At 42.9% G+C, this 26,822-nt stretch overlaps 1 protein-coding gene across 1 annotated transcript; it reads left to right on the top strand.

Moving 5' to 3' along the window:
- LOC139376434 (vesicular glutamate transporter 1-like) lies at positions 1-25,746 on the top strand. Its single transcript, XM_071119032.1, has 13 exons — positions 1-80; positions 10,156-10,408; positions 11,098-11,216; positions 11,310-11,424; positions 11,793-11,880; positions 12,212-12,298; positions 15,518-15,660; positions 19,432-19,581; positions 20,377-20,509; positions 22,794-22,904; positions 23,221-23,348; positions 23,716-23,785; positions 24,168-25,746. The coding sequence occupies exons 1-13, from the start codon at positions 19-21 to the stop codon at positions 24,452-24,454; spliced, it is 1,746 nt and encodes a 581-aa protein (XP_070975133.1). The 5' UTR covers positions 1-18; the 3' UTR covers positions 24,455-25,746.
- The last annotated feature ends 1,076 nt before the right edge of the window (positions 25,747-26,822 follow it).

Here is a 26,822-nt window from a genome sequence, read left to right as displayed (position 1 = left end):
GAGCTTGGAGCCGGGAGGATGGAGATCCGACCAGATAGGTTTAAGATCGTCGCGGGCAAGACCCTTGGTAAATTACACAAGTAAGTTAAAAAAACAGCTTCATAGCTTACATTTTCTGTGCGGTGTATTTGTTAAAGTTGTGTAGCCTAAACTATACCTTGTTCGCGTAGCGCACGCAATCCAGATCAAGGTCTTGTTTGTGACAGTATTAGGCTACCTACCCACTTGCCATCCCTGCACTAAGTTTATAAAAGTTTAAACAAATATATAGGCCTATTCAATATTAGCCTAGGGCTATTTATGTTTATAAGATATAAAGTAGGCTATGACTTTTATCCGAACTTTTGTTTAAAAAACGAACGGATGGGCCTTGACACCTAAAATCCACATGCCCAAAACCCTTATCAATAGAACAGTCAATTTAGTAAAACCGTCGTTATATCTTACTTCAAATAAGACATGGAAGATATAGGTTACACACATAAATGCATGTTCAGAAATTCCTTTGATCCCAGTGAATGTGATGGGTTTTTTTTTTACATGTAGGCTGCTTTAATTCATTTGTATGGTAAATTGCAATTGTAAAGGAGTGGGTGGGTTATGGTTGTTTTGATTTTTAAAATATTTGATTTCCACTATGTTATCGTAGCGTGTGCTCTGTGTCATGGATACCTAGATTAATTTAATTCAGGCCCTATAAATTGACGTATAGGCCCACCTCGGAATGCTGTCCTCGTCCTTTCTTTACCAGAGAACTTGAGACAGTTGCCGTTCCGGTCATTCTAAAGTCTATAAGTAGCCTAACTGAAATGATTTACTGAAGGCGTAGAGTGAATTAATGTTTTCTGTGGGAGAAAATGTGGACATCAAAACTGTCCATTTGTTCTTTAGGCAGTGATGCGGTGCTAGACTATTTTATGTTTGTTATGCCTCTTTCTCATAGAAATAAAACATTTTTTTTTGCTTTAGAAATCAAATGGGGCCCATCTAACATTTTTCATTGTCAATTTATTATTATAACACCTGAACAATGAATTTCTTAGCGATGCTACGATGAGTGTTAACAGCATCCATTGTTTACAAAGGTAAGCCACACTAAATGGTGTACGAATAATTTATAATCAGGCCATAATTAATGTATATTAACATGTTGATAAAGGGGAAAAGACTCTGTTGTAAATATGCCTACTGGAAAAATGTGTCTAAAATGTGACATTGCTCTACATGTATAAAAAATTAGGAGGTGGCATCAAAATGTGTATATCCAAGAGAAGTATCTCTGTCTGATGTTCATGCTTGGTTCATATTTTACCTAGCCTACAGTAAAATCATTATTGGGCGGGGGGATAACTACATGATAAGAACTGATCTTTGTAGGCTATGCGCTTTAGTTGAAATTCTTTTGCATAAAAAAAGACGTGTCCAGGCCAGCTGGTCAACTAAATATTGGCACTTTGTAAAAGCAGTGAAAGTTAGATCAGCATCTCATTTGCATAATGAGATACAGTGTGTGGCCACTTGAGAGAGCAAGTGCTGAATATTCTGCTCAAGAAATGTGGAAGACATTTATACTTTAATAAGGGAACATAACGTTTATTTGGTGCGGCCACGATGCAAAAAAATGCGTGATTAATCTGCAGAAACATTGATGGATATCCGAGCGCAAATAGTTCGCGATCTCCTTTCTCTCGGGATTTGAAGAAGCGTCTGAACACATAAATCCTCTCCCGAAATAGCCCTCTCCCCCCTCCAAGCTGTCGGCCCACGTAAATCCCTATACACCTCTCTCTCGCTCTCTCTGTAGGTAGCCTACCTCTCCAGGTTCTCCCGGTCTACGGTTTAATAACTCGTCATCGTCTGCTCCCCTCCCCCAAATGCAGGGATTACCTGCCCTACGCGATAGTTACCAAACCTTCACTTCCTTATCACATGCGTGCGCTGAGGTGTTCCCCAGTGCGTAATATGGTGCCTTGGTTTGTGGCTGCTGTTACGACCCTATGTTGTGTGAATTTTTGTGACATTTAGCCGTATATGACATGTAAATAGTTAGGCCCGTTTTTCTTCATAGAGGTCTGGAACTCTCTTATAGGTCTATTAATTATTTTTCCACCAGGTGATGGCAGCAGGCAGGACAAAATTCCTTCCCACGAAAACAGGCTGAAATTTCAGGGCTTTTTTAAACCCGAATTTCGATCTTGTCTCATCGCTGCAACTCCCCAAAGGGCTCGGGAGGCGAAGGTAGACTCATGCGTCCTCCGAAACAAGACCCGCCAAAACTGCGCTTCTTAACACCCGCCCGCTTAACCCGGATGCCAGCCGCACCAACGTGTAGTAGGAAACACGTTCACCTGATGACTGAGGTCAGCCTGCAGTCGTCTCGCCCGCCACTAGGAAACGCTAGAGCGCGATGAGCCAAGTAAAGCGAAATGAGCCCCTAGCCAAACCCTCCCCTAACCCGGACGTCACTGGGCCAATTGTGCGCCACCCTATGGGGCTCCCAATCACGGCCGGTTGTGATACAGCCTGGGAACGAACCATGGTCTGTAGTGACTCCTTTAGCACTGGGGTTGCAGTGCCTTACACCACTGACACCCGGGACCCCTTTCAGGCGGTCTTTTCAAAGAGGTCTTCAACTAAAAAGGTATTATCATTTTCACAATTTTACAGTAGTATCCCAAATTTATAGTGTGGGAATATACTCTCACCGGGCAGTTTATTAGGTACACCACCCTGTTCACAAATGGATTACACCTACAGACAGAGATTCACATGGCCGTGGCTTGCTATATAAGACAGGTATCTCGACATTCAGTCACTCTTCAATTGAACGTTAGAATGGGCAAAACGAGTGACCTAAGCGACTTTGAGCAGGGTATGATCGTCAGTGCTAGGCACGCCAGAGCCACTATTTCCGAAACTTGCCACCCTTCTGGGCTTTTCTTGCACAACCGTCAAATCAAATTGTATTTTTGTCACACTGGGGTGCGACAAACAAAAAGCATAGTCAGCGGCAGTCCCGTGGGCGAAAACAGCTCGTTGAAGGAGAATGTCAAGAATCGTGCAAGCTAACAAGCGGCCCACAAACATCAATAACGGCGCAGTACAACATTTCGCAACGCACAACTCCTCGATCCTTGTCACGGATTGCTATTGCAGCAGACGATCACACTGGGTACCACTCTTTGCAGCTAAAACCAAGAAGAAGCGGTGGGCCTGCGATCACCAACACTTGACAGTTTACTTGAGGGGCCTGCGCAGTCCCCCAGACCTCAGCCTAATAGTGCATCTTTGGGATGAGATGGCACGAGTTGTTGATGGCATAAATGCACCGCCGTCCAATCTGCAGAAACTGCGTGTTACAGTTGCGTCAGCATGGACCGACATCCCTGTGGAACGTTTCCTGTGGCACTTTGTAGAATGCCCCGAAGAAGTCAGGCTTTTATGGAGACAAAAGGAGGTCTGATCCGGTATGAGATGGGTGTACCTAATAAACTGTCAAGTGAGTGTATAAAACACAGGAAATCACATTTTTGACTGTACTGGGCCTTTTAATATGCTCCTCTTCCTTAACTTCTTTGATGTCTGTCAGATGAATAACCAACTCTGACACTTGTTGTTCAATGATTAATAACTTATTGTTGCGATGATTGTGCTCGGGCCCTCATAACTCACAATAACAAATTACTTATGTAAACATGTTATAAACAGTTGCATAATTACTTATCCTTAACTGCAATCCGATTTTTCAGATACTCTGGAAAGGCATTGTCCCTAAAACAGGGAGTAGATATTTCGATCCAGCTGTTTGGTCATGCGTTGAGGTCATAACAAAAACAAATTTAGTTGAATGCAATTCATATTCTTATGGTTGGGCCCTTTGCCCACATGATAAAACTGGAGAAATTCACCACACATGAACTTGTCTGCAGTATAGTGTCTTATTTACAAATGTAGCCACTGTTTTTGACCATGTGATGCATTATTATAATTTGGAGGTGCTTATATTTGTCCTATTTCACAAGTGTACAAGTGGTTTAATATGCATGTTTGAATTGGAAATGTTTTTTTTAAATATATAATTATATATTTATTTTCATATCCCAACTCCCCACTCTCCAAGGGTGTTTCAGGCGGTCGTGGCAATTATCAACGGTGACCCTGGAGCAATTAGGGTTAAGTGCCTTGTTCAAGGGCACATCGGCAGATTTGTCACCTTGTCAGTTCAGGGATTCAAACTAGTGACCTTTCAGTTACTGGCCCAATGGTCTAACTGCTAGGCTACCTGCCGCCATCATATTCATAATGACATGTCATGACATTTCAACAAAATATCAGTCACCAGTCTAAATTTAGAGCTTTTTGTAATCCAAGTACAACATTTATTCATGTTTCTAAAGCTCATTTTGGTCCAGTCCAGTGTGTGGATTGTTTAGAGAATTTGCCGTTTGGTTATTGTATTATTCAAGAGAGTTCCAGTGCCCTTAGCTGACTTTTCACTCTGTGTTGAAAGGTTTTCCTATGGTAGCCATTTATCATTCTCTCAACTATTCCTTTGTGTGTTGACTAGTCTGCAACCTCCATCTCTTTATTCTAATGAGACCTAAGTTATGTAGTTGTTCAAGACAGTCTGTGTCAAAAGTATCATATTCAGGTGGTATTGCTTCCCAGATCCAGTCCTATTCCTCATGTCCAATTTATTCTTCAATCAATAATCTTCACCTGTTGATTGAACTGTGAACTGCACTGCTGAACTGTTCTCACACCTATGTCCTTGACGAAAGAATTAAGAGATTATGTTGGAGGGTGAACCCACTATACTCATTTGACAAGCCAATGAGCAAGGATTAAGGGTCACTGACCTCTATTTAATTTGCTACACTGTAATATGTCTGAGTATTGTGCAGACAGACTTCCACATTTACTACACAAGTATGCGTCAGTCTGTCTGTTTGTGTGACGATACTTAGAGTGAAAACGAGGGGTTGGTAAAGCGCTAAGGATTAAAAGGGATATACGTCTCAGGGTCAGACAAAGCCAACCGAAAGTTGAGACATGGAGGAAAAAGAACCCGAGTTAAAACTCTCTTAAGACAGAGAACGAAATACATGAAAAAAAAAACATTTCAAAGTATCTACTGCAATGATATCAAGTGAATGATGGCATATTTTCTATGTCATTACCATGGGACAGTTGGCTCCTAGCCCGTTTTCAGCTGTTTGCAAGGCAACAGTGTTGAGCACGTTTCACTTTCAACACATTTCATAAACACCTGACGGTTATCAGAAGGACATTGTGTCGCCAGTACAGATGTGCACTTCCATATGCAATCCTGTTCAGACGGAAAGATATTTCTCAGGACGCAGAAAGGGGGGTTGGTGTTAAAAGAACAGTGGTGCAAGATGGGTGTGACGATGTGAGAAGAGAGGGAATTGACGATTAAAGCCAGGGACTGAGACAAAACTCGAAAGATGAACGAGGGACAGGAAGAATAGAGGGAAAGAGAGGCGCACAAATACAGAAATAGTACGAAGCGGTATTAATAATTCATCCTCAGCGAAAGTCATTAATACTTAATGTCAGAGAATGCTGGAACCATTGCTTGTGTGAACTGTTTTTGGTATGGGCATCGTAGTGGCACCCATTTTGTGGATATTGCTTTGTCACGTATTGGTGTACATAGTTTCCGGATACCACAGCAGTTTTCGACTTGCCACAATGCAGTTTGTAAATTGTAGTTGGAAGCAAACTGTAGTTGGATGCCAAATAAGGTGTACAGTTTGCTGTCAAAAGTGTAGGCGTAATTCAAATGTGTTGATTTTACTTTCTTATCATTCTCTAGCCTCCATATAGCAAGTCACCTTGTAAAATGGCCTTGCATGTTGATGGGGTGACAAACACCTTGTGCTTTCAGGGATAATATTGGTTTATAATCCCATCTAAGCATCACCTTTCCCTGGTTCTTGTGAAACTTTTGTATCTTAATTAGCAGTTTCCTTATACCACCTCATACTCTATTGTTTCTGATGTCTGTAAAATGACAATAGTTCGATTTTGGAGGGATGAAAAGGTCTGTGGGAAAAATAATTAGAACACAGCACAGTATGGTTCAAAGGAGTACCCATTTGTTACCATTCCCAAGGACTAGGCCCAACTAGCGAATAACTATGCAAGACCAATAGACTTATTCCTTGGACGAGAAACGGTCAACTTTGCAGTTCAAACAATACTGGCTTCAAAACTGACTGATTGATAGTTTTGTATTCTTCCGCCTCCTCGTCTGCTCTAAACCAATGTGAAATATTTACTTCCAAAGCAGAGATGATATGATTGGCTCTCCTTCCCCCCTAATCACTTGAGCATTAAAAACATATGCCCAAACAGGATATAAAGCAAGGGCATGTGAAACCTCAGTCTCCCCCACAACCCACCACATCCATTGGCCTTGCAGCAGAGGAATAAAGTATGGTCTGTGAACTCAGCACAGCCTCACATTGGGGCCGAGCTGATCTCATGCTTAATGGATGATGTGCCTCAGCTGAATACATATTTGATGTTTCCTAGACTGGAGGCTGGCGCAGGTCGTTAGCATGTTTGCTCAGTGAGCTGGATAGGTCGGGAGAGAGCAGGAGAGAGCGAGGTGAAGAGATTCGGCCAGAGATGTTCCATAGAGACAAGTGCTGTTTTCACCGTACGGTTTTAGTTCTACTGTATGACAGCCTACCTGCCGAGGCCTGTCAGATTGGCAATGTCAGCAAAAAAAAACGATTCGAAAAAAATAACTCACTGCAGGCCGGGGCTTGACCAAGGTGACATTGAAGTGTACCGAGGTGGTTGACATTGTTTTGAGGTTTACAGGAAGGAATGTCTGTCTTGGAAGAGTCTGTTTGGGTAGATGTCAAGCATAGCAATTCAAATACATTAGCAATGAATACAATCTCATGTAAGTTTAATACCATGCAAAATACATAATTAATGCATGGAAGACCCACACACAAACCTGCATTGCTGACTGGTGCTTACAAGAACATATACTATTGAGACACAAGTATGTGGACACTCCTTCAAATTAATGGATTTGGCCATTTCATTCACACCCGTTGCTGACAAACATTGGCAGTAGAATGGCCCGTACTGAAGAGCTCAGTGACTTTCAACGTGGTACCGTCAAAGGATGCCACCTTTCCAACAAGTCAGTTCGTCAATTTCTGCCCTGTTAGAGCTTCCCCGGTCAAATGTAAGTGCTGTTATTGTGAAGTGGAGATGTCTAGGAGCAACAACGGCTCATCCGCGAAGTGGTAGGCTGCACAAGCTCACAGAACTGGACCGCTGATGCGCTGTCACGGCAGTCAAAAGAAGTGGACCAAGGTGCAGCGTGGTTAGCGTACATTTTCCTTTTATTTTAGAAATGTCGCCAACAAAACAACAAACGAAAGAAACAACCGTGAACAATCAGGGCATTAGTGCCACAAACAAAGTTAACTACCCACACCGAAAGGAGGGAAAAAGGGCTACCTAAGTATGATTCCCAATCAGAGACAACGATAGACAGCTGTCTCTGATTGAGATCCATACCCGGCCAAAACATAGAAATAAAGAAACATAGAAAACAAAAACCCCACATCACACCCTGACATAACCAAATAGAGAAATAAAAAGGCTCTCTAAGGTCAGGGCGTGACAAGTATCACATAAAAATCGTCTGTCCTAAGTTGCAACACTCACTACCAAGTTCCAAACTATCACTGGAAGCAACATCAGCACAAGAACTGTTCGTCTGGAGTTTCATGAGATGGGTTTCCATGGCAGCACAGCCGCACACAATATCACCATGCGTAATGCCAAGCGTTGGCTGGAGTGGTGTAAAGCTCGCCGCCATTGGACTATGGAAAGGTGGAAATGCGTTCTCTGGAGTAATGAATCGCGCTTCACCATCTGGCAGTCCGACGAACGGATCTTGGTTTGGTGGATGCCAGGAGACGCTACTCCAATTCATAGTGCCAACTGTAAAGTTTGGTGGAGGAGAAAAAATGGTCTGGGGCTAGTTTCATGGTTCTGGCTAGGTCCCTTAATTCCAGTGAAGGGAAATCTTAACGCTACAGCATACAATGATAATCTGGATGATTGTGTGCTTTTGATTTTGTGGCAACAGTTTGGGGAAGTCCTTTTCCTGTTTCAGCAATGCCCACATGCACAAATCGAGGTCCATATAGAAATGGTTTGTCGAGATTGTTGTGGAAGAACTTGACTGGCCTGGACAGAGCCCTGACCTCAACCATATTGGACACCTTTGGGGTGAAGCTATGCCATACCTATTCACCCAACATCAGTACTTGACCTCACTAATGCTTCTGTGGCTGCATGGAAGAAAGTCGCTGCAGCATTGACAGATTTTTCACCAAGTCGGTTCGGGGATTCAAACCAGCAACCTTTCAGTTACTAGCCCAATATGCACTTATCCGTTAGGCTACCTACTGCCATGTGCCATTTAGCAGACACTTTTATCCAAGCGACTTAGTCACGTCATCATGAGCGCATATATTTAACATATGGGTGGTCCCTGGAATCAAACCCACTCCTCTGGCGTTACAAGTGCTGTGTTCTACTGACTGAGCTACAAAGGACCAGTCTTTGCACCACCTTTAACGTCTGTATGTTAAAGGCGGTGTCTATACAAGTCCTAAGCCAACTCTATATATAAGCAAAAAAAGAAACGTCCTCTCACTGTCAACGGTGTTTATTTTCAGCAAACTTAACGTGTAAATATTTGTATGAACATAAGATTCAACTACTGAGATATAAACGGAACAAGTTCCACAGAAATTTGACAAACAGAAATGGAATATTGTATGCCTGAATAAAGGGGGGTCAAAATCAAAAGTAACAGTCAGTATCTGGTGTGGCCACCAGCTGCATTAAGTACTGCAGTGCATCTCCTCTTGGACTGCACCAGATTTTCCAGTTCTTGCTTTGAGATGTTACTCCACTCTTCCACCAAGGCACCTGCAAGTTCCCGGACATTTCTGGGGGAATGGCCCTAGCCCTCACTCTCTGATCCAACAGGTCCCAGACGTGCTCAATGGGATTGAGATCCGGGCTCTTCAGTGGCCATGGCAGAACACTGACATTTCTGTCTTGCAGGAAATCATGCACAGAACGAGCAGTATGTCTGGTGGCATTGTCATGCTGGAGGGTCATGTCAGGATGAGCCTGCAGGAAGGGTACCACATGAGGGAGTAGGATATCTTCCCTGTAACACACAGCGTTGAGATTGCCTGCATTGACAACAAGCTCAGTCCGATGATGCTGTGACACACCCAGACCGTGACGGACCCTCCACATCGATCCTGCTCCAGAGTACAGGCCTCGGTGTAACGCTCATTCCTTCGACGATAAACACGAATCTGACCAACAAAACCACCACTCTTCAGTGAAGAGCACTTTTTGCCGGTCCTGTCTGGTCCAGCAATGGTGGGTTTGTGCCCATAGGCGACGTTGTTGCTGGTGATATCTGGTGAGGACCTTCCTTACAACAGTCCAACCAACCTCTGTCCACAATAGTCTGAGCACTGATGGAGGGATTGTGCTTTCCTGGTGTAACTCAGGCAGTTGTTGCCATCCTGTACCTGTCCCGCAGGTGCGATGTTCGGATGTACCGATTCTGTGCAGGTGTTGTTACACGTGGTCTGCCACAGCGAGGACAATCAGCTGTCCTCGCTGTAGCGCTGTCCTAGGCGTCTCACAGTACAGACATTGCAATTTATTTCCCTGGCCACATCTGCAGTCCTCATGCCTCCTTGCAGTATGCCTAAGGCACGTTCACGCAGATGAGCAGGGACACTGGGCATCTTTCTTTTGGTGTTTTTCAGTAGAAAGTCCTCTTTGGTGTCCTAAGTTTTCATTACCGTGACCTTAATTGCCTACCGTCTGTAAGCTGTTAGTGTCTTAAACCCCGTTCCACAGGTGCATGGTCATTAATTATTTATGGTACATTGAACAAGCATGGGAAACAGTGTTTAAACCCTTTACAATGAAGATCTGTGAAGTTATTTGGATTTTACGAATAATTTTTGAAAGATAATGTCCTGAAAAAGGGACATTCTTTTTTTGCTGATTTTATATATCATATATAATCTATCCTCTCCTTTTCATTCTCAGAATCCTAGAGAAGCGGCAGGAAAATGGCGAGACAATCGAGCTCACTGATGAGGGTCAGGCAGTTATCGTGGAGGAGAAGGAGATGCCCGTGGTGGACTGCACCTGTTTCGGCCTGCCCCGACGCTACATCATCGCCATCCTCTCCGGCCTGGGCTTCTGCATCTCCTTCGGTATCCGATGCAACTTGGGCGTTGCCATCGTCAGCATGGTCAACAACCAAACCATCTACAAGGGCGACAAGCCGATTCTTGTGGTGAGTCAGAGATATTGTCTTAGAACAAAGGGTTCTAAAAGGGTTCTTTCAGGACAGGTAGGGTTCTACGTGGAATATTTTCCATCTAAATAACTCTTTATGTCTGAAAAAAGGGTTGTTGAGGGTGCTTTGTTGAGTGAAAACATTCTACCTGAAACTGAAAATGGTTCTCTTACAGGGACAAGCCAAAGACATCTTTATGGTTCTAGGTAGCACCTTTGTTTCCATGAGTGATATGTGTGACTTGTTGGTAACCAGTGAGGGGAGAATGAATCCCTATTGTCAGTGGTGTTATGTATGCTCTCAAAGGGTCAGAGTTGGACCAATCAGGTTGCTTTGGCTTTACCTCCTTCTCCTAAATGGATAATTACCTTATTGGTTGTAATGAACTACAAACACGAGACTCATGCCTTGTTGCACTAGCTGAAAGAGGATTGTTACTGCCAGTTGAAATGTGGTGGCTATTAAAGTTGCTAGGTCCCTATGATCGCAATGAAATAGTTTGATTGTCAACTGAGGATTTGTCTTTTATTGAATTAAGACTTTGATTCATGATTACTGTAGAAGGGTGACAGTTACGGTCACTTACTTTAGCTATCTAAATTATTTTTTCCCACCATCCCAGAAAATCTTTTCCTCATCTTTTTTTGCCTTGAACTCTTCTTTCGTTTTTCTCACTCTCTCCACAGAAAGCTCAGTTCAACTGGGAACCAGAAACGGTCGGAATGATCCATGGGTCATTTTTCTGGGGATACATAGTAACCCAAATACCCGGGGGATTCATCTGTCAAAAATTTGCAGCCAACAGGTCAGCTGCTTTTACTTGTATGTAAATAATGTGACTATTTCAATAACTATTACTGTAGGTAGATATCTGATTCTTTTCCCCTCTATCACGCAGAGTCTTTGGTTTTGCCATAGTGGCCACCTCATGCCTGAATATGTTGATCCCATCGGCAGCACGAACTCACATTGGATGCGTTATCCTTGTCAGGATATGTCAAGGACTCGTGGAGGTGCTTGGCTACATCCAATGGCTTCCCCTAGCATACATCAGAGTTCACACTTGCACTATGCTGACAACGGATTGTTTTCTCTATGGTGAACTGGCCACTGCCCGGCCATGTGTCATTCTTGACTAGAATGTTTTCTTTCTAAAGTGTAAAATGCATTTCACCTGAAACACCCTATGAGAGAAAGAGTTACACCAGGAAGTTATGTCAGTGATTTTAGGAGATCAACTTTTCATATGAGAAAGAAAACATTCTCGTCAAGTATGACACATGGCCAGTCCACCATAGAGAAAACAACTGTCAGCAACCTTTCAGTACAACTGCAAATATAAAAAGTTGTTGTTCTCCTAATGTAACTCTTTCTCTCATAGGGTGTTTCATACCCAGCATGCCACGGCATCTGGGCAAAATGGGCCCCGCCTCTTGAAAGAAGTCGATTGGCCACAACAGCCTTTTGTGGTGAGGTCATCTTTCTTTTCTGTCATCCTCTCTGTCTCCCGTCTTTGTCTGGACACTACAAAGGGACAAAGTTTCGACTACAATTAATATAACTTATTGTGATGACGTATTTCTCCATAATTCTTCTTGTAAAACTGATGTTTTCTACATGACTAGAACCATTTCCTCATCTACTGTGACTATTTTGACCATTATAATAATTAATAATCATGCTGTGTTTGCTCAAGATCGTAGTTCTAGTTCCACAGCAATGTGTTTAATGCTGTTGATTTCCATATGAATGACCTTTCGGTCTCCCTCATGTTTGAGTGTATCTGCCTCTGTATCTCAGGGTCCTATGCAGGAGCTGTGATAGCCATGCCACTGGCTGGAGTGCTAGTCCAGTACTCAGGGTGGTCGTCTGTCTTCTATGTCTACGGTTAGTGACATCTATTTGTCATAAATGTTCCCAACTTAAAGTAATAGTCAGGGCCGGCGTTATGGGCGGCCCTTAGGGGGCCTGGCCCGCCCTGCCGTACCTCCTTGCCCATCCAAATAACACATTGAAATATTGATAATTTATTTGACCAAGAGGCGCGCCGACAGAAAGACGCTTCAATGTCAGATAAAGCATCCGAGCGAGCGAAACAGTGCCCTTCTGTCTCAGAATGCGTAGACCATGTATCTGATTCTGTATGGACCAAAAGAGTATGGCATGTCATACTATTTCTAGCCAGACAGCATCAGATACATGGGCTACATATAGTAAGACAGAGGGGCGCTGTTTCGCTCACTCGGATGCTCTGTCCTGTGAGAGAGTTTCAGCAGAGCGGAAGAGGCGATGCAAGAGGGCTCACTCTCGCCAAAATCTGTCCAGAATAAGCCCAATGCGTTTCCATGGGCATAATATGCAGACCTAAGCTTGTCGCCTGCCTTCCTGGCTTGGGACAACGATTCCCATTGTTCGGGCGGAAACAAGAGCCTCTCGTCATTATATACAGATCTCTGATTTCAGACTCTTGCGAATTGGAAAGGAAAGTTGGCGGGTGCACAGTGCACTGTTAAGATAATGGCTTCCCCTATAGCCAATTTATGTTTTTTGCCAAAATGATATACTTACTACTGTCTGAATAAAAATATTCAAATACTTCACCAGAGAGCATGACTTGGCCACAGAGGATCATTAGCTTGTTTACATTTCTTTGTTGTGGATTATTTCAAATCACAAGTGTGTAAGCCTATGCTTATTTGGGAATCCTGCAAATTTTGGCAGCGTGAATTGCAATATGTTTAGCTGATTTGAATTGTAGCTGTCAGTGAAAAGCATCTAAAATATGTGTGAAGATGATGTCTGAATATATTTAAAATGTTGCAACAAGAAGGAGGGGAGGGATGTGTGGCGAAGATATGGCATGTCTCTCTCCAGAATGCACGCACTCAGCTTTCCAGAATGCGCTCAGTGGTCTCCTGACAATTCTTGCACATTCATTGTTTCATTATGTGAATTGTTTACCCTTTGATCGTTTTTTTGTTTAGCAATTCCCCATTACATATGTCACCAGTAGGTCTAGTAAATGTACCATTATTCCCCAATCATTTGATTACATTAATTTCTGTTAATGCATGTATTGATTACAGTTATTTACCGTTCTCATTCTTGGAGTGGAAACGTTGTTTGCAAAGTCTACAACCTGCTACACTTGTGAGAAACAAGTTCATGTAGAAAAGTGCCCATTTGGCAATGTCTGATTTCTGATTGTCTTAACTCACCACGTCCACCACTAATAAGCTGAGCTTTTCAGTAATTTTTCCTTCACCTCACACTAAGTCAGTCTGTTTTTTTTAAACATCCATTTCGAATGATTTGAAAGCAATATCATGAAAATTATTCCAACACTCCCGGCCTCAATAATCACCAGACTTTGGTGTGAAAGAGCAAAATATCATGATCTGATGATTCCATATATAGTATCTACTGGAAACGTCATAAAAAGCAGCTGTCTGTCCCAAGCTCACTGGCGCAGGAAACTCTGAGGGCCTGGAATAGGCTAGTTGATACAATGTTGCACTTCAATAGCTCAAGTCAAGACATATAGAAAGGGAGGCAGAGTATAGAGATTAATGTGATTGAAAGAAGCAGAATTTTCATCAGGAAATTTTCTGCTGTTTTTAGTTTTCGGCTTTAGGCCTATGTATTTTACTTAGTTGACGTGGAAGTTATAGGCCTACTGCTGCATTGGCCTATAGGCTATCTCTGAGTTCTATGCGCTCATGTCTTTCGCCTCCAATGCACCACGGTGTGGTGCTAAATGTGGCAGAGCTGAGGCTGGTGCTCTCGCCTTAGTTTCATTTGAACTTTTACATTTTTATCATTTTACTTAAGTTTTTTATGATTAACCTCGTGACAATGTTTTTGAGAAACAAAAACGTTATTGTTGAAATTAAACTGTTCCACTAGAAGGCTCATATAAAAAATGATCATAACTGTCTCTCAGATCAGTAGAAATGATATAAGCTTCCCCGAACTTGAAAATCATGAGCTGCCTATGGTCTTTACTCATTAAAAAAAAATTGTGAACACACAAGCGCATGCACACACAGGAGGTCCTGTGAAAAAAAAACGTGCCCGCCTGTGAAAATCAAAGGCCCGTCTGACAGATTCGTTCTGGCTTCCCTAGGGTATTGTAGTTTATTCCAAATCTTAAAAAAAAATGTGTTTGCTGGTTATTTAGCAAAGTCCAGAATCACCTGGATAGATTTTTTTGAGAATGTAGCAATGCTACCGGAAATAGATTGTCTCTGTGCGTCACGAGAATTTTCAATCCCAATGATGATAACTAAACAATTATTTAGGCTTTGACCAATCCCCGAGGTTTGTAAGACCCTGGGTTGAATAATAATTAGGCAAAGACTCAGTTTCTGCAAGAGGTCCGTAAAGTTTATTCAGAGAACATTCTAAAGTAAAACAATGCAAAGAAATGTAATTTTATAACTCTCACCCCCACCTACTTTCCCGCACATACACACACACAAACAGTAGGTGGGTTGTATCTCTCCCCACAGTCCACATTCCTCGTATATCACTACCAAGCTGGCAGTTCCATACCATTCCCTCCCTCCCTCCCGAGATTAGGAGGGACCTTGACAGTGTCTCTTTCCTGTCGTAAGTTTTTCAAAGTTCCAACCAGGTCAGGTCATGTATAGTTTAATTGTCCTCCGTGTTTTCTTAGTCCCACACACACATTTCTCTCCCTTACTTGTCTCGACCAAACCTTATTGGACTTTAGTTTAATTATCCTTAATACATTTTACATAGTCTAATAATTACGTTAGTCTAATTATTCTTATACGTGTTACATAATCGAATAATTACGTTTCAGGGTGGAATTCTTTAGTCATTACCTTAAACATATAAATTCCCTTATCAATCTGTTAGCAAAAGTTAACAATCCCTCAGTTCACTTCAAGTATGCAAATTCCACAAAGGCTTATGTATTGGCTGTGAAACGTATGCACTGTAGCTCTGACTCTTAGTCTGTCCTTGTTTTAAAAATATCCTTTTCCCTTTTCCTCATCTTCCATCAGTTCCCCACTTTTACACTTCCTCTATTCTTCCTATTTTCTCCACACTCTTTTCACTCTTCCTTCCACCTCCCAGGCAGCTTTGGGATCTTCTGGTATCTCTTCTGGATCCTGGTGTCATACGAGAGTCCGGCAGCCCACCCTACCATCACAGAAGAGGAGCAGAAATACATTGAGGAGGCAATCGGAATGTCAGCCGCTAATGCCACACCTGTTACGGTTAGTCAACAATACAACAATTCCTCTATTCACTCACTCACTTCTGAATTAAATTCTTCTCCAGATCCACTTTTCATGGCCCCTCCTTGTCGTGTTCTGATGGTGTGATTTAGCGTTTTTGAGCCTTTGACATTTTTTTTTTAGTTAAGTGCCTGCATCTGAAATGGCACACTTTTCCCTATATCAAATGTTATTTGTCACATGCACCGAATACAACAGGTGCCCGTCAGGAAGTCAAGGATCCAGTTGTAGAGGCAGGTGTTTAGACCCAGGGTCCTTAGCTTATTGATGAGCTTCGTGGGCACTATGGTGTTGAACGCTGAGCTGTAGTCAATGAACAGCATTCTCACATAGGTGTTCCTTTTGTCCAGGTGGGAAAGGGCAGTGTGGAGACTCAATCTCACATCTGTGGAACTGTTGGGGCGGTATGCGAATTGTAATGGGTCTCCAGTTTCCGGCCCGATGGTGTTGTGAGCCATGACCAGCCTTTTAACCTCTAGCGTTGAGCAATCCCGTATCGGGGAGCGTAATCATAGCCTCAAGCTCATTACCATAACGCAACGTTTCCTATTCATGAAAATCGCAAATGAAATGAAATAAATATATTGAAACACAAGCTTAGCCTTTTGTTAACAACACTGTCATCTCAGATTTTCAAAATATGCATTAACCAAAGCTACACAAGCATTTGTGTAAGAGTATTGATAGCCTAGCATAGCATTAAGCCTAGCATTCAGCAGGCAACATTTTCACAAAAACAAGAAAAGCATTCAAATAAAATCATTTACCTTTGAAGAACTTTGGATGTTTTCAATGACGAGACTCTCAGTTAGATAGCAAATGTTCATTTTTTCCAAAAATATTATTTGTGTAAGAGAAATAGCTTCGTTTTGTTCATCACATTTGGCTAAGAAAAAAAAAGAAAATGCAGTCAACACAACGCCAAACTTTTTTCCAAATTAGCTCCATAATATTGACAGAAACATGGCAAACGTTGTTTAGAATCAATCCTCAAGGTGTTTTTCACAATTCTATTCGATGAAAAATCATTCCTGGCAGTCGGTTTCTCATCAAAGGCAAACGGAAAAATACTGCAGCTGGAGATTACGCAATAATTGCGACGGAGGACACCAAGCGACCACCTGGTAGATGTAGTCTCTTATGGTCAATCTTCCAATGATATGCCTACAAATACGTCACAATGCTGCAGACACCTTGGGGAAAACGCGGAAAACGTAAGCTGACTCCTAGCTCCTCCACAGCCATATAAGGAGTCATTGGAATGAGGCGGTTTCAAAAAATGCGGCACTTCCTGATTGGATTTTTATCTGGGTTTCGCCTGTAACATCAGTTCTGTGGCTCTCACAGACAATATCTTTGCAGTTTTGGAAACGTCAGAGTGTTTTCTTTCCAAAGCTGTCAATTATATGCATAGTCGAGCATCTTTTTGTGACAAAATATCTTGTTTAAAACGGGAACGTTTTTCATCCAAAAATTAAAAGAGCGCCCCCTATATCGAAGAAGTTAAAGCACTTCATGACTACCGACGTGAGTGCTACAGGGCGGTAGTCATTTAGGCAGGTGACCTATGCTTTCTTGGGCACAGGGTCTATGGTGGTCTGTTTGAAACATGTAGGTATTACAGACTCCGTCAGGGAGAGGTTGAAAATGTCAGTGAAGACACTTGTCAGTTTGTCCACGCATGCGTTGAGTAGACATCCTGGTAATCCGTCTGGCCCTGTTACTTTGTGAATGTTGACCTGTTTAAAGGTCTTGCTTACATCTGCTATGGAGCGCGTAGCACAGTTGTCCAGAACAGCTGGTGCTCTCATGCATGCTTCAGTGTTGCTTGCTTCGAAGCGAGCATAAAAGGCTCTGGTAGGCTCGCATCACTGGGCAGCTCGCAGCTGGGTTTCCATTTCCAGTCCGTAATATTTTTCAAGCCCTGCAACATACGACGATCGGAGCCGGTGTAGTAGGATTCAGTCTTAGTCCTTTATTGACGCTTTGCCTGTTTGATGGTTCGTCTGTGGGCATAACAGGATTTGTGAGGTAAAAACATGGGGCGCATTCAGCAGGACGCAAAGTTGTGGAATGTTCAGATGGAACAAACATTCCCCTCTGACATGTTGAATAAGGAATAATGTATACTTTTCAAAGTCTTGCGTCCTACTGAACGCTCCACCAGGTTGCTAGCTTTTTGAATGATACGGGCTAGAATCAAGCCGTTTTCTCTGAGGAAAAGAGGGAGACTTGGCAACGTTGGCTACAGAACCTGGCTATGAAATGCAGTGTGGAAAGTGGGAGAGTTGAGTGTGACTACAAATTCAAAGACAGCCTACTCTATTCATGGAATTTCTCTCTGCAATGTCCGAGAACGTTTTGCAACTGAACGTGGCCCTGGTAACATTACCAGCAGCTTACTGTATATGCAAACATTTGGTGGCACAGAAATAAAGGGAAAGGAATAGCAAAAATGTATTTACTAAATTCATCTTGCCATCTGTCTGGTTAAATAACTTTTTGAGTTAATGGGAATTCAGAAGACACTTGGACCACTTGGACCAGGACTCGAGCACTGGGACTCGGACTTCAGCCATAGAGACTCGTGACTCGACCCTAGACGCGACCATTGGACTTTGGTCTCGATTTGGACTCGAGATTTAAGTCACATCACTGGGTGAAACGGTCATTAGCTCCTGTTCAAAGTCTTTAGAACCCGTTCTACTTTTGGACACCAATGTGGCTGCGGCGTCTGTAGAACTTTGATAACAATGACAGAGTGACAGAGGTGCAGCCCATACTACTTTGCAGCACCATCTGGTGGTTGTGCTTCTATCTCTCTCTGTCTCTCTGTCTGTGTCTCTGAGTCTCTATCTCTGTCTGTGTCTGTCTGTGTCTCTCAGTCTGTGTCTGTGTCTCTCAGTCTGTCTGTGTCTCTCAGTTTCTGTCTGTGTCTCTCAGTCTCTGTCTGTGTTTCAGTCTCTGTCTGTGTTTCAGTCTCTGTCTGTGTCTCAGTCTCTGTCTGTGTCTCTCTGTCTGTCTCTCAGTCTCTGTCACTCTCTCTCTCTCTGCCTCTCTCTCTCTCTGCCTCTCTCTCTCTCTGTCTTTCTGCCTCTGTCTCTCTGCCTCTCTCTCTCTCTCTTTGCCTCTCTCTCTCTGCCCCTCTTTCTCTCTACCTCTCTCTCTCTGCCTCTCTCTCTCTGCCTCTCTCTTTCTCTGCCTCTCTCAGCTTGTCTGTTTTGTGTAGTTTTGTGTAGTATCTATGTAGGCTGAATTTGGAATTTACATGGACAGATAATTATTATATATATTTGTCATATTTCTGCTTTTGGGAAGATAATAGGATGTTACTGTATGTGTACTATAGGTTAATGAGGCAATACAAATGTGATGTGACTAAAATGAAAGGGCATTTAGTTGACTAAATTGGCCCACTGTTTTTGTAATTTTTACAATAACTAGACTACAATAATGACAAAGGTGTGACTAAAATGTAAGGATAGTTTAGTCCAAATGACTAAGACTAGCCTAAATCAACAACAAAAAAGTGCCAAAATGAACAGTACTCTGGCCAAAAGCAGTGTCTTTTAGAGCACACAATATAGTCATGATAACATGATCAACCCAGGTCTCCGTGTGGTGGTTGTTACAAAAGCTCTAAATCTGTGTCATTTTTCAACAACTCTATTCAAATCTATTCAGTAGGTTTTTGGTTTTATTTTACTGTGCACATTTGCCTGCAACCTGACACTGGATGTTTTCCTCTAGAAATGGAACACGCCTTGGAGAGCCTTTTTCACTTCGATGCCGGTCTACGCCATCATCGTGGCCAATTTCTGTAGAAGCTGGACCTTCTACTTGCTCCTCATCAGCCAACCTGCATATTTTGAGGAAGTGTTCGGGTTCGAGATCAGCAAGGTGTCTAAGACGAGGAATATCCAAGTAGAGCTGGCCTAGAGCCACACTCAGAAAAAAGGGTTCCAAAAGGGTTCTTCTGCTGTCCCCATAGGAGAACCATTTTTTGTTCCAGGTAGAACCTTTTATGGTTCCAGGTAGATTCCTTTTGGGTTCCATGTAAAACCCTATGTGGAAAGGGTTCTTCATGGAACACAAAATGGTTCTACTTGGAGCCAAAAAGGGTTATTTAAAGGGTTCTCCTATGGGGACAGCCGAAGAACCCTTTTAGGTTCTAGATAGCACCTTTTTTGCTAAGAGTGTAGTGCTGTACTAGTACAGGTTTATCTGGCTTTGTGTGATCCCGGGGTTGTGTGATCCCAGGGTTGTGTGATCCCGGGGTTGTGTGATCCCAGGGTTGTGTGATCCCGGGGTTGTGTGATCCCAGGGTTGTGTGATCCCGGGGTTGTGTGATCCCGGGGTTGTGTGATCCCGGGGTTGTGTGATCCCGGGGTTGTGTGAACCCAGGTTTGTGTGATCCCAGGGTTGTGTGATCCCGGGGTTGTGTGATCCCGGGGTTGTGTGATCCCAGGATTGTGTGATCCCAGGGTTGTGTGATCCCAGGGTTGTGTGATCCCAGGGTTGTGTGATCCCGGGGTACACAAATTGTATTTTTATCTTTTCTTTTGAGGACTTCTAACATGCAGAGTTATGCTACTCTAAATCTCGTCTTATTTGTCGTACAGTACTCAAAAATATCTTCCCTCTCCTTTTTCCAAACCTCTGCTCACATATCCACCCCTCCACCCCTCATCACAGGTGGGCTTGGTGTCGGCGCTCCCCCATCTAGTGATGACCATCATCGTGCCGATCGGGGGCCAGCTGGCTGACTACCTGCGCACAAACAAAATCATGAGCACCACCAATGTCAGGAAGATGATGAACTGTGGAGGTAAGTGAGGAGGGTGAAAAGGGGAGGAAGGAAAGAGGAGGATGGAATTAAAAATATATAAATATTTTACCTTAACTAGGCAAGTCAGTTAAGAACAAATTCTTATTTACAATGACGGCCTAGGAACAGCGGGTTAACTGCCTTGTTGAGGGGCAGAGCGGGAGCAGGCGGAAGGGCAAGAGGTGTCATTGATTTAGAGATTTGTATCAAATCAAACCACATTTTTATGGACGCATACACATACAGACGTAATTGCGGGTGTAGTGAAATGCTTGTGTTCCTAGCTCCAACAGTGCAGTAATATCTAACAATACACAACAGTACACACAAATCTAAAAGTAAAATAATGGAATTAAGAAATATTAGGACAAGCAATGTCAGGAGAGAGAGAGAGAGAGAGAGAGAGAGAGAGAGAGAGAGAGAGAGAGAGAGAGAGAGAGAGAGAGAGAGAGAGAGAGAGAGAGAGAGAGAGAGAGAGAGAGAGAGAGAGAGAGAGAGAGAGAGAGAGGTATAGACATTATGGATAAGTAGGATATAATAGTATATGTATAGCAATAGTTGAATAGGATGCTATTGACTAGAATACAGTATTATACATACGAAATGAGTAAAACAGTATGTACACATTATTAAAGTGACTAGTGTTCCATTATTAAAGTGACCCGTTGTCCATGTCTATGTACATAGTGCAGCAGCATCTAAGGTGCAGGGTTGAGTAACCGGGTGGTAGCCGGCTAGTGACAGTGACTAAGTTAAGGGCAGGGTATTGGGTGGTAGCCGGCTAGTGACAGTGACTAAGTTCAGGGCAGGGTACTGGGTGGTAGCCGGCTAGTGACAGTGACTAAGTTCAGGGCAGGGTACTGGGTGGAGGCCGGCTAGTGACAGTGACTAAGTTAAGGGCAGGGTACTGGGTGGAGGCCGGCTAGTGACAGTGACTAAGTTTAGGGCAGGGTACTGGGTGGAGGCCGGCTAGTGACAGTGACTAAGTTAAGGGCAGGGTACTGGGTGGAGGCCGGCTAGTGACAGTGACTAAGTTCAGGGCAGGGTACTGGGTGGTGGCCGGCTAGTGACAGTGTCTAAGTTCAGGGCAGGGTACTGGGTGGTAGCCGGCTAGTGACAGTGACTAAGTTCAGGGCAGGGTACTGGGTGGTGGCCGGCTAGTGACAGTGACTAAGTTCAGGGCAGGGTACTGGGTGGTGGCCGGCTAGTGACAGTGACTAAGTTCAGGGCAGGGTACTGGGTGGTGGCCGGCTAGTGACAGTGACTAAGTTCAGGGCAGGGTACTGGGTGGTGGCCGGCTAGTGACAGTGACTAAGTTCAGGGCAGGGTACTGGGTGGTGGCCGGCTAGTGACAGTGTCTAAGTTCAGGGCAGGGTACTGACCGTTAGCCGGCTAGTGACAGTGACTAAGTTCAGGGCAGGGTACTGGGTGGTAGCCGGCTAGTGACAGTGACTAAGTTCAGGGCAGGGTACTGGGTGGAGGCCGGCTAGTGACTAAGTTAAGGGCAGGGTACTGGGTGGAGGCCGGCTAGTGACAGTGACTAAGTTAAGTGTAGGGTACTGGGTTGTGGCCGGCTAGTTACAGTGACTAAGTTAAGGGCAGGGTACTGGGTGCCAATGATTTCAAGTCTGTATGTAAGCAGCAGTCTCTCTGTGTTAGTGATGGCTATTTAACAGTCTGATGGCCTTGAGATTGAAGCTGTTTTTCAGTCTCTCGGTCCCAACTTTGATGCACCTGTACTGAGCTATCAGTCAGCTTGTGCCAGTTTTGTCATACATGACCTCTACTTTTACATGAGAAAAACTACAACTACAAGGAGAAATAGCAGGTTAAAAAAATCTGAACTAAAAGATTCAGGAAAGGAAAGATATTGACCTGGAAAATACAACACCTTGTTTTGTGGTAACCACGGAGTCCAGTCGATCCGTGAGAAAATGATCACTGCATAAGGCAAACGATGACTCACCGTAACGCAGCATTGCTTGCCACTGTAGACTATTTTTGAACTGCAGAGAAATCGATAGAGGAGTGAGGGGAATGAGAAGCGTGTTTATATATTTATATCTCACTGTGTGAAGCTGCACCATGTAGAGCCACAGTTAGGTTATACTCTCCTCAATACCCTTTAACTAGAAGGAAACAAAGGAAATAATGTCTTAAAGAAAAATATTCTGTTTTATCTGCAACAGAAATCAATCCCCATTCATTTACCTGTGTATTCAAAGCTCATTTGATTCTTGACTTCCTCCATATATGTTTATGGGTCTTTATTTCCTTGTAATAGGTTTCGGAATGGAAGCCACCCTACTGCTAGTGGTCGGGTTTTCTCATACGAAAGCTGTGGCTATCACCTTTTTGGTTTTGGCTGTGGGCTTCAGTGGGTTCGCTATTTCAGGTGAGACTTAGTTTGTTATCTTTTATGTCTCTCATACCCCTGCTATTCTCTACTCAAGACACTTTTTGGCATTCTCACACAGCAGAAGAAAAAGAGTTCACTGCAGCACCTCACAGAAACGAATAAGCTCTGTCAGCAGAACAACTAAACCTGATCTGTCCATAGAGAATTGCATAATCTCTCAAGCTCAGTTATTTAGGGGATCATCCGTATCTAGCATAGAGTTTGGCTACTAATATATCATATTCTTGCAAATTGATCGTCTGTGTAGTTTACAACAACAACATGGTGACCTTTCTCTCTGTTTCCCCATTAGGCTTTAATGTGAACCATCTGGACATTGCTCCCCGCTATGCCAGTATCCTCATGGGCATCTCCAACGGTGTGGGCACTTTGTCTGGCATGGTGTGCCCGCTCATTGTTGGCGCCATGACCAAACATAAGGTACAAAATGACTCTACTTCTACACAACATAATGACATCACCCTGCCTACTGCATTCATTACTGACTTCTACACATCATATAAACCATTATCTATCATAACACAGCAAGACACTGATGGAGGAGTAAGAGACAGATTCTTACTCAATATTCATCCTTTCAGACTTTCTTCTTTTATCACTTGTTTTAATCGATTTTTCTCACCCCATTCACTCTTTTTTACTTTCTCGCTCTCTCTCTCTCTCCCTCTCTCCCTCTCTATCTCTCTCCCTCCCTCTCTCTCTCTCACACACGGACACACACTCTCTCTTTCACTCGGTCTAACAATCACTCTCATGTTTATCTTTCTCCCTCCCTCTCTCGCCTTAGACGCGGGAAGAGTGGCAGTATGTGTTTCTCATTGCTGCACTTGTTCATTACGGCGGTGTAATATTCTATGGTGTGTATTCTCTCTCAATCCCCCCCATCCCTCTTCTTCGCACATCCTAATGAAGCTGTATAATGATGCTCCGTTTCACAACAATTGTTTGCCATTTACTCTTGAATTGACCCTGAAGTAAATAAACGGGTTTCATTTGTATCAAACTCATTTCATGCCACACAAGCTAGATCCTTCATTGAAAATCAAACATGCATTCTCATATCGCTCTCCCCTTTTGCACTATTGCATTGCCTTTCGTAATAATATTCAGATATGATTCATTTTGGTCCTACTTTCCATGTGTTAATGCAACCCTTTAGTGTAGAACTAAATCATCTAGATCCAAGCCAAGTAAGTACAGCTTTGGGCAGAATGTTTTTGTTTGTCTTTTGTATTCCAGGACTTTTTGCCTCCGGAGAAAAGCAGTGGTGGGCAGAGCCCGAGCAACTCAGCGATGACAAGTGTGGAATTCTGGATGAGGATGAGCTGGCCAACGAGACGGAGGAGTTGTACCGTACTAGTGGAGGAGGAGGCTACGGAGCAACGAGCCAAGCCCCGGATCCCAATGGAGGAGGAGGAGGTGCAGGAACCTGGGTTTCAGACTGGGACAAGACTGAAGAGCTAGTACAACCACCAGGAACCAATAGTTACCTACATGGAGGAGAGGAAGACAGGGAGCTAACATAGAGGAAGTTACAGGGTGGGGTAGCAGACAGAACGAGTACGTAAAAGAGTGAAAAGTTTCCTTTTGGCACAGGATCTTGGAAAGGGGTGGATTAGGTAGATGGGATGAGGGCAAGGAGCAGAAGAGGGGGAGGAGGAGGAAGAAAAGCCAGCATGTCCATAGTATTATTTATGGGGAACTGAAAATGATTGTACAAAAGTGGAAAGAGGATGAGCCATAGCTGTACTAAGCGTGTGTATGTGAGTGTGTTTTTGCATTTGTGTACCGTGTGTGAGACATTCTCACTAAGAGTATTTTAGGGCACCAAAGCTTCTATGTCGATACAGGTACACCTCTTATTGAAGAGGGATATTTTTAGGCCTAGTTTGGTTGCTTTCATTAACAGTGCGTTTATTATAACCCACCGTATTGGTTGTTTGAATATATTCCATCATGAGGATGAGCCTGATTTTTGTTACCATGTTTGTCACAAGACTACCTGTAGATCTACAACTGAATGCCATATACTATATCACAGTCTGGTGGCTAACATCAACATGTTAATTCAATACATGATAACGTTCACACTTTTAAGAAAAAGCATCTTACTTGTGCCAATAAGTAGTATTGGTTTGCTTAATCTGGAGAGATGCAGTCTAAAAATTCCAAAGTTATTGACTTACAGCATTGTGACTACCAGTTTATCTTTAGTCTGTTCACTATTCCTTCCACAGTATCAGTTCAATGAGTACAATTTTCAATTCTAGCATGTCAACGAATTGTATACATTAGGCCTCGAACCTGTCTGCCTGGTTGAAAAAGGATTGTCTGTTGAGATGTTGCCTTGGAAATAATTACAAGGGATGTGGTTTTAGAAAAATAGTCAGTAGGATGAGAAAAATAGTTGCGCCAAAGACCAACTCAGAAACATCACCCAATCCAAGTTCTGCAAAATATAGTGAAAGATGTTTATTGACAGGTAATACTGGTATTTGACAGGTATACTGGTATATATTTCACATACAGTTGTTAGACTCTTTGGTTTTACTTTATATAAGACTGTATGTATGAAGGTGTTTTGGGAAAGGAAAATGGAGAATCGCATAAAACGTAATAGTATTGTTCTGTAACAAGTCTGGATTCCGTATATACACTGTATTCTCCACCTCCAATAGACACGTACCTATGTTATTGTAGCTTTGTATTGATTTCCACTGTTTGTCTTGCCGGTCACGCTTGATATATTGTGATGTCAGTGCGCTCGTGCCCGAAGAACCAGTTTGCAGGCACCAAGGAGCCAAAAAAAAAAACCAAACACACGCCAGCCTGTGCCCACCGTCACAGTGACTAAGCAATAACACACGGAGGGAGAGAGGCTGTGGGGTCATGATCCCAAAGAGCGCCCACCACGACCCTATCAATCACTCATCCAAACCAGTCAAATAGTGACTGCTTTGAAGGGCAAAATGGTGCATGAAGCTATATACCAGTCAATGGTTGACAGTACATTTCAAACATGATATTGATGTAGCCGCTGGCTCCCTCCAATGCAGGGTCGTGTTCATTAAGCACCTAAAGAAGAAGAAAAACTGACTGAAACAGGGAGGGACTACCTCGACTTATGAAATACACGACCCTGGTGTCCATACAGAGCAGAGAAGGGGAACCGGAGATCTCTCTCTCTCTCCTATGGAGGAATATCCCTCTCACCAACCCCTCCCTTTACTTATATAGTCTGCACTGAAGTGTAACTCTGGATATACTTAGAATCGTCGGTAAGGCTGTATTTTTACGCACTTAGTCAAAAAGCAATAACTAATGAATTATGTATGTCACTGAAAATGTTGAATTTCTGTACATAAATAATAACTTTACTGGTAAGCTTTTTGAGTTGTTAAGTTAGCCTTAGAGCCCTAAGATAAAACCCATGTTTTCATTGCTAAAGCAGAGTGGTGTCTCACTTTCAGACTTAGATCAAATATGGCAAAAACGTATTTTGAGGTACACTTGATTTTGCACTTTTGGGACAATTCCATTGGCTCTTCTGTACCAGGCAAACTAAATCAAGTGCAGCTTAAGTATTTAAACGTTTTTTTTTACCTACATATTTCACCCAGGTCTGATCACTTTGACTGACGAGTTTGTTTCAGTCATTGGCGATAAACAATATTAGTCTTTCACAGTCCTGGAAAGGATGAATATTTACTGTTTGGGTTTTTACTGTGGTTGTGTTTTTGTTTCTTTTTTATAGACTGTCAGCTGCTTTCATTCTTTAACAGTTTTGTTTTGTTCTTTACTGTAAAATGTAAAATTGTGTATGTAAAAAAAACATGTACATGTGGAAATAATATTGTTTAATAAAAGCTAGAGGACAATATTATTATCACTATT

This window comes from Oncorhynchus clarkii, chromosome 20 (assembly GCF_045791955.1).
Source record: "Oncorhynchus clarkii lewisi isolate Uvic-CL-2024 chromosome 20, UVic_Ocla_1.0, whole genome shotgun sequence".
Classification (NCBI taxonomy): domain Eukaryota; kingdom Metazoa; phylum Chordata; class Actinopteri; order Salmoniformes; family Salmonidae; genus Oncorhynchus; species Oncorhynchus clarkii.
Note: the sequence above shows the minus strand (reverse complement) of the source record. Positions and strands in the feature narration are given on the sequence as shown.

Excerpts from the sequence above, each read along its gene's own strand:
- LOC139376434 (XM_071119032.1), top strand. The coding sequence starts at position 19 with ATGGAGATCCGACCAGATAGGTTTAAGATCGTCGCGGGCAAGACCCTT. Across the intron at positions 10,409-11,097 it reads GCGACAAGCCGATTCTTGTG|AAAGCTCAGTTCAACTGGGA; the intron begins GTGAGTCAGAGA and ends CTCTCTCCACAG. Across the intron at positions 23,349-23,715 it reads GCGCCATGACCAAACATAAG|ACGCGGGAAGAGTGGCAGTA; the intron begins GTACAAAATGAC and ends CTCTCGCCTTAG.